This window comes from Pseudonaja textilis, chromosome 10 (genome assembly GCF_049901715.1).
Source record: "Pseudonaja textilis isolate UNSWEBS1 chromosome 10, rPseTex1.2, whole genome shotgun sequence".
NCBI lineage: Eukaryota > Metazoa > Chordata > Lepidosauria > Squamata > Elapidae > Pseudonaja > Pseudonaja textilis.
In genome coordinates, this window is record NC_141999.1 from 22,317,149 (window position 1) to 22,324,234 (window position 7,086).

Below are 7,086 nucleotides of genomic sequence, written 5' to 3' on the forward strand. Positions count from 1 at the left end.
CCAATATCACAGATGGAATAAGGAGAAAATAATGCCCAGGTATTTGTGTCTCCTGACATCTCAGAAACTGTCTTCTTTCCCAGGCGTGCGAAGGATCTGCCTCCTTTCCCAGGTTTGCACACCTGGAAAAAGGAGGCAGTTTCTTTGCACGCCTGGGAAAGGGGGTATTTCTTTGCACACCTTTCCCAGTTGTGCAAAAAAACCCTCCCTCCTTTCTCGGGTATGCAAAAAAAAAAAAAAAAACCCCTCCTCTCCTTTCCCAGGTGTGCAAAGAGCTTTATGTGCAAAGAAACTGCCTCCATTTGGAGGCGTGCAAAGCGCCGCTATTTCTTTCTCTCTCTTTATTCACCCCTTTCTGGAGATGTCAGGGTTAAGCCGACATGTGCAAGTGGTGATGGAGATTAAACTTTGTCCCCAATGCCATCATGGCAAACTTTATTATTATTTTTTTTGCTCTTCCAGCTGCTGACTCTGCCAGGGCCGCCCCTTTCCTCCATTCCCCACCCACCCCTCAGGCTGAGCTGGGTATTTAAAAGTCTGCCGAGGAGGAGAAGGGCTCGTAGGAGAAACTTCCCAGAGTCGGCAGGAAGGAAGGTGAAAGACTTGGCCATTCGGTGGGTTCTTGTTTTGGTTCTGCATCTACTTCCTTTCTCCTGGGATAGTGGCTGGTTGCAATCTGGGTTAGAAACTTGGGGAGGGGTTATGGTTAAACATCCCCCCCCCCCGCCATACCCCAGGGCAGATGCCAGGGACTGCAATGCAGAAACCTTGAAGGAAGCAAATAATAGTCAGGATCTAAAGGGGTTTCTTGGGTGTTGAGTTAGCAACAGGATTCCAGCCATGCAAAATTTCCCCTTTTTGGAGGAAATTTATTCTTGGAATAAAATGGAATAATGGAACAGAATAAAAAGAGGGTCCACATTTTCTGGGATGTGTGTGAAAAAGAAATCTCCTCTCTTTCTCCTAAATTCACCCCCGAATCTTATGTGCGTCTCTCTCTTTTTCCTCACCTCCAAAGGATCCACCGATCACCATGAAACTCTTTGCTCTACTCTTCGCCGTGGGGCTGCTGAGCGGTGAGTAACTAAGTTGGGGTGTGCAATTTTACGAAATGGGGGTGGGGGAAAGATAGAAAAACAAGTAAGCCCTCTCTGCTTATCAATCCTGTTTTGATTCTCTTGAAAGTTGTTGGCATGTATTCAAGGACTCTCCTTCCCAGAGATGGAGCTTCCATAGACAGCAGCAGCGTAGCTCTGAGTTCTCAGGCAACACTGAATAAGAGAATAACCGAGTTGGAAAGGACCTTGGAGGTCTTCTAGTCCAACCCCTGGCTCAAGCAGGAGACCCAACACCATTTTGCACAAATGGCTGTCCGGTCTCTTCTTGAAAAGCTCCAGGAATGGACGCTCACAACTTCTGGAATTAATTCTTAATTGTTCTCACCTTCAGAAAATTTCTCCTTGGTTCTAGGCTGATTCCTCTCTTTGATTAGCTTCCAGGCCTCTGTGATTAAACAAGAGGTAAAAATTAGGGGTCTCTGGGCAGGTATGCCTTGTTTAATGGAAGGGAGGACTAGAGATGACATGATAGCAGCCTTCCAATATCTCAGGGGCCGCCCCAAAGAAGAGGGAGTCAAGCTATTCTCCAAAGCAACAGAAGGCAGGACAAGGAACAATGGATAGAAACTGAAGAAGGAGAGATTCAACCTAGAAATAAAGAGAAATTTTCTGACAGGGAGACCCATCAACCCAAGTTGCCTTCAGAAGTTGTGGGAGCTTCATCCTTGGAAGCTTTCTTTTCTTTTCTTTTTTTAAAATAAATTTAATTGAATAAACATTAAGAACAAATTGAACCCAGTGCGACTTTCTGGGCCAACATTTTGGCCATACAAACTATAGTATAGAGATACACATATAGTGCTAGCTGCATATCATTTCTATTTACATTTATATACAATTGTATACATATTTACTTTTATCCCTGAAAGCTTTCAAGAAGAGGCTGGATTGTTCTCTGACAGAAATGGTGTTAGGGTCTCCTGCTTGGGCAAGGGGGTTGAACTAGATGACCTACAAGGTCCCTTCCAACTCTGCTATTCTATCTTCTAACATATGCTTTGATCCAGAGGGACTTGACTTCCCACAATATGCTAGATGAGGCTCAGATGGGGCAGAGTCGTTTGTGGGAAGCCAATGAACGAGTGTATTGCCTATTACATTTTAAAAAAATGAAAGATGGCGTTTAGTTAGTCCTCAGCTTATGACCGTTCATTCAAGTTACAACAACACTGAGGGGAAAAAATGACTGAACAAGAGTCCTCATGGTTAGAACCATCGCAGCTTCTTTGCAGTCACATGTTCAAAATTTGGACACTTGGAAACTGGCATGTACTTATGACTGTTGTGGCCTCCTGTGGGTCATGTGATCACCACTTGTGACCTTCTCTGTCAATTGGCGGGGTGGGACACAGGATTTGAGTCATGCTTGAACCCAGCTGTGCCTAAACTTGGCTAAGAACCAACTATTTCATCAGAGTCGAGTAAATGCCACAGGCCTGAATTAGTCTCCATTCCAGTCTGTCTCCTGTTTCCCATCTAGCCTCTGGGACTCCCTGCCACAACAAAGCTCTCCGATAAGTGAGGGCATCCTGCACATGGGCAGGAGGGCTTTGTAATTAACCAAAGGGGAAAACAAATAAAATAAACCCAGGACGCAGTTTCTTGTTGGGGCTTGCCCTGCTTGTGTAGTAGAAACCTGGGCTGCTCCGTCCATTTCAACTTTTAGCCTACCTTGCAGGATTATTGTGAAGATAAAGGAGAGGGGGAGGGATAAAAAAAAATTAAGAAAAGGTTTGACAAGGCCAACATGATTAGGCGGGTGGGGTGGGGTGGGGGGGTGGCATGGATTTAGGAGAAAGAGGAGGAAGGAGTTTCAATAAAGGAGAATATTTGTAGCTCAGGGTTGAAATGAGGGGCCCTTGGTGGTCAGACAAGGAGTAATGGATGGAAATTGACCAAGGAGAGATTCAACCTGGAAATAAGGAGAAACTTTCTGACAGTGAGAACAATCAACCCATGGAACAGAAGTTGCCCTCAGAAGTTGTGGGAGCTTCATCCCTGGAGGCTTTCAAGAAGAGATTGGACTGCCATCTGTCAGAAATGGTGGAGGGCAAGGGTCTTCAAACTTGGCAAGTTTAAGACTTGTGGACTTCAACTCCCAGAATTCCTGAGCTAACGTGACTGGAGGAGGAATTCTGGGAGTTCAAACCCACAAGTCTTAAAGCTGACAAGTTTGAAGACCTCTGGTTTAGACGTTTCATCAACTAACTAGGTAACATCATCAATGCTAGAAGTGGGTGTGGTTATTCTCTTTTTTTTTATTCTAGAATCTAGTGCAGGGGTCCCCAAACTTGGCAACTTTAAGACTTGTGGACTTCAACTCCCAGAATTCTTGAGCTAACATGAGTGGAGGAGGAATTCTGGGAGTTGCAGTCCACAAGTCTTAAAGCTGTTGAGTTTGAAGACCCCCTGGTATAGGGCCTCCTGCTTGGGCAGGGTGGGGGTGGGGGGGTTGGACTAGGTGACCTACAAGATCCCTTCCAACTCTGTTAATCTGTCATCTGTAAATTCTCTGAGCTGGATTGTTTATTCATGCAGATGTTTCATGACCCAGCAAGGGGAACATCATCAGGGTTAGTCCTAGCCCTGATGATGTTACTTAGTTGGGTCACGAAACGTCTGCAAGAAAACAACAACCAAGCTCAGAGACCACCTTGGACCCCCCTCAAATTATCCTTTGCTATGGATACATTGAGCCTTTCCTTCCCTGAGTGGATTCCTTCCAGATGTGCTGGAGTTCAGGTCCCATAAGGCCCACCTCATGTGGCCACGGTAGCTATGGGATTATGGGACCTGGTGCAACGCATCTAGCAGGGCACCAGATCAGGGAAGGTTGTGCATTTATTGCAAAGTTGACACTCATACTTGGAGTTACCGACACCTCAACGGTGGCAAGAATATTATAGGCACAATATTGGAAAAATGAAATTATACCTCCAGAAACAGAAATAATAAGAAAAATTATGGCACGTGCAGAAGAATCTGATAGGTTAACTTTAGAAATAAAAGACAAAGGAGAGTCTAAATATTATATAAAGCATGGAATAAATTTTATAAATGGTTACATAGTAGAAGGCGTGTTATACAATGTTACGTTTATGATTAGATTAATTAGTACTTAATATATTAATAAGTTGATTATAAATGATGAAGTAAAATGTATATATGTGTAACAAGGGTAATTTGGATGTATGGTGTTGTAGTCGCATAATTAAAATTCAAAATAAATTAAAGAGAAAGAGACAAACTACTTCGGAGGGACCAAACATGCTTTCTGGTTGTCAGGGTCCTGGGTTCGAAACGACCCAATCGAGACATCTGGGTTGAGTTTTATTCCCTTTCCCCCACCCCCCCTTTAAAAAATTTTTTTATTTGCGTGCAGCCTCCTGGGCCAATCCCTTCTTTCAAGACGAACCCAAATCCAAATGGGAGGAAACGATGGACGTCTTTTGGGGTTACGTCACCAAGGCTGCCAGCGTGGCGGATGACATCACTGCCCAGATCAGGGGCTCGCAGCTCAACAAGGAACTGGAGTGAGTGGTTTTTTTTTGTTTTTATCCCGCCTTTATTGTTTTTTGTAAGTAACGCAAGGCAGGAAACAAAACTAAGCATCCTTCCTTTACCTGTTTTCTCCACAACAACAACCCTGAGGGGCGGGCTGGGCACAGGAGGAAGGGGACTGGCCCAAAGCCACCCAGCTGGTTTTCATGGCTAAGGCGGGATTAGAACTCTCTGTCTCCTGGTGATTGGCTCAAAACTATCCAGTTGGCTTTCGTGCCTAAGGCGGGACTAGAACTCCCTATCTCCTGGTGATTGGCCCAAAGTCCCCCGGCAGCCTTTTGTGCCTAAGGCGGGACTAGAACTCACCGTCTCCCAGTGGTTGTCCCAAAGGCACCAGGCCAAGTTTCTTGCTTAGGTGAGACTGAAACTCAACATCTCCTGGGGATTGGCCCAGAGTCACCCAGCCGGCTTTCCTGCCTAAGGCGGGACTAGAACTCCCAGTCTCCTGGTGATTGGTTCAAAGTCACCCAGCTGGCTTACGTGCCTAAGGTGGGACTAGAACTCACAATCTCCTATTGATTGGCTCAAAGTCCCCCAGCAGGCTTTTGTGCCTCAGGCAGAACTAGAACTCCCAGTCTCCTAATTTCTAGCCTGATCCTAAACCAAAATGGCTCTCCCAGGACCTAGACCAACAGCTTAACTATGTAAATCTGATGCACCCGAGGAATTGACCACTGGCCCGACTTCTCTGTCTCCCCAGTGGCCTTATCACTGACACCATCGGTGAGGTGGAAATCTACACGGAGGACCTGCGTTCCAAGTTTGGCCCCTATACCCAGGAACTGCAGGAGCGCCTAGTGACCGAAGTGTCCGCCCTGACTGGGAAGCTGAGAAACGACATGGAAGAGACCAAGGCCAAGTTGCTCCAGTATTCCCGGGACACCCAACTCGTCATCGACCACAACGTGGACAACGTGAAGTCCCAGTTCAACCTGCTGTTGCGCAAGATGAAGAAGCGCCTCACCAAGGACGCCGAGGAGCTGCGTCAGAAGCTGAGGGCCTACACCGAAGAGATGAGGACCAACGCGGAGGAAAAGGTCAGCTCCGTCCGTCAGAACCTGGAGCCCTACTTCTCCAACGTCCGCGAAAAGGGGCAGCAGCGGATCCAGGCCCTGCAACAGGCCATTGGCGAGCAAGGCCGAATGGTCCAAGAGCAGCTCAACAGCCGCGTCCAGGAGCTCAAGAAACAGTTCCAGGAGAGGCTCCAGGAGGTGAAAAATGCCTTTGACCAAGCCGTTGACAAACTCCGCCAGTTGGTCAACCCCATTTTGGAGGACATAGGCGTCCAAGCAGAGACCGGGGTGGAAGAGATCAACCAGGAAGCGTGAGATGGCCCTCGATCACCTTCAGCGATGCTCCTGCTTCGTCTCCTTGGAAACCGAGGGGAACCTCAAAGCTTTGAGGGCCTCTGGGTTGAGATGGGTCTTTCTTGACAGGCCAGCCATGTATTAACCTAACCTTCCCAACTGGTTGAGAGCCCTCCAGATGTGTGGCGTGATGTCCTCCAGTGTTGGGCTAGCAGGCTGACACATCTGGAGAGAGCACCATGGGGGGAGTGGGAGTGGGGAAAGACTGCACTAACCACATGCTGCTTTGCACAAAAATCCCATCATCCCCTTGAACGAGAGGCCGCCATTTGGCCTTTCTTAACTTTCTCTCCCCTTTCCGGTCTCGTATTAACTCAAGTTCTGTGTTGCACTTGTGAATTCATCCTAGAAAGACCCTGGGACGATTCCTGATCCCCATTTTCCCCTTCCCACTGTAACATCCTGCCTTCCAGATGTACTTCACCACTATTCTTCAGCTTAGCTGGTGTTTTGATCTGTAACAATAAAATATACTTTGGATATGAACCTCTCCTGGTGTGTTTTTTTTTTTCAGTTTGGGATGGTATGGATCTCACCCTAGAAAACACTTTTGCAAAGGGGAAATATATATTTAGTGCTAGGGTTTGTTTGTTTTTTTTAAGCCTCCTGGTGGAAGTTAAAACTCACCCCTCTCCTAGGAAAATGAAATATTTTAGGATATACTAAAAAGGCAGAATATTTCCCCTAAAAAGAAAAGTAGAAAATCAGAGGCAGAAACTCAGCCCCCCACACCTTTGCTAATGGACAATTACTCTGGCCTGGGTCAGTCTATTCTACATAACAAAGATCTACTCCAGGTAGAGCCATAATAGGAATTGTCCAAAGCCCTTTCATTACATCATCGTCCAGCAAGGCTCAACCAAGCCTGGGACTCAGGACAGCCTACAGAGTTGCCCCTGCGTGGCCTCATGGGAGTCTGACAACCAATCAGAATACAAGATCAAATTCAAATCCCAACAGAGGGCATAAAACCCAGGCACTCTCAGCATCTCTTTCCCTTTTCACCCAGGATCTCCAAGCCATGTGATCCTGTCCACAAT

At 46.6% G+C, this 7,086-nt stretch overlaps 1 protein-coding gene across 3 annotated transcripts; it reads left to right on the plus strand.

Annotated features, from left to right (window-relative positions):
- The first annotated feature begins 561 nt into the window (after nt 1-561).
- On the plus strand, nt 562-6,532 carry APOE (apolipoprotein E). 3 transcript variants are annotated; one of them, XM_087940151.1, is made up of 4 exons: nt 562-618; nt 1,019-1,076; nt 4,501-4,651; nt 5,380-6,532. In XM_087940151.1, exons 2-4 carry the CDS (start codon nt 1,034-1,036, stop codon nt 6,005-6,007), a joined length of 822 nt encoding a protein of 273 aa, XP_087796277.1. In that variant the 5' UTR covers nt 562-618; nt 1,019-1,033; the 3' UTR covers nt 6,008-6,532. The 3 variants fall into 3 exon arrangements, with proteins under 3 accessions (XP_087796277.1, XP_087796279.1, XP_087796278.1); XM_087940153.1 differs by having other exon boundaries at nt 562-614; XM_087940152.1 differs by having other exon boundaries at nt 562-594.
- The last annotated feature ends 554 nt before the right edge of the window (nt 6,533-7,086 follow it).

What these genes read in the sequence shown, in the direction of transcription:
- APOE (XM_087940151.1), top strand. Translation starts at nt 1,034, where the DNA reads ATGAAACTCTTTGCTCTACTCTTCGCCGTGGGGCTGCTGAGCG. An exon ending in CGCCGTGGGGCTGCTGAGCG is followed by an intron (nt 1,077 to 4,500) that starts GTGAGTAACTAA and finishes ATTTGCGTGCAG; the next exon opens with CCTCCTGGGCCAATCCCTTC. An exon ending in CAGCTCAACAAGGAACTGGA is followed by an intron (nt 4,652 to 5,379) that starts GTGAGTGGTTTT and finishes CTGTCTCCCCAG; the next exon opens with TGGCCTTATCACTGACACCA.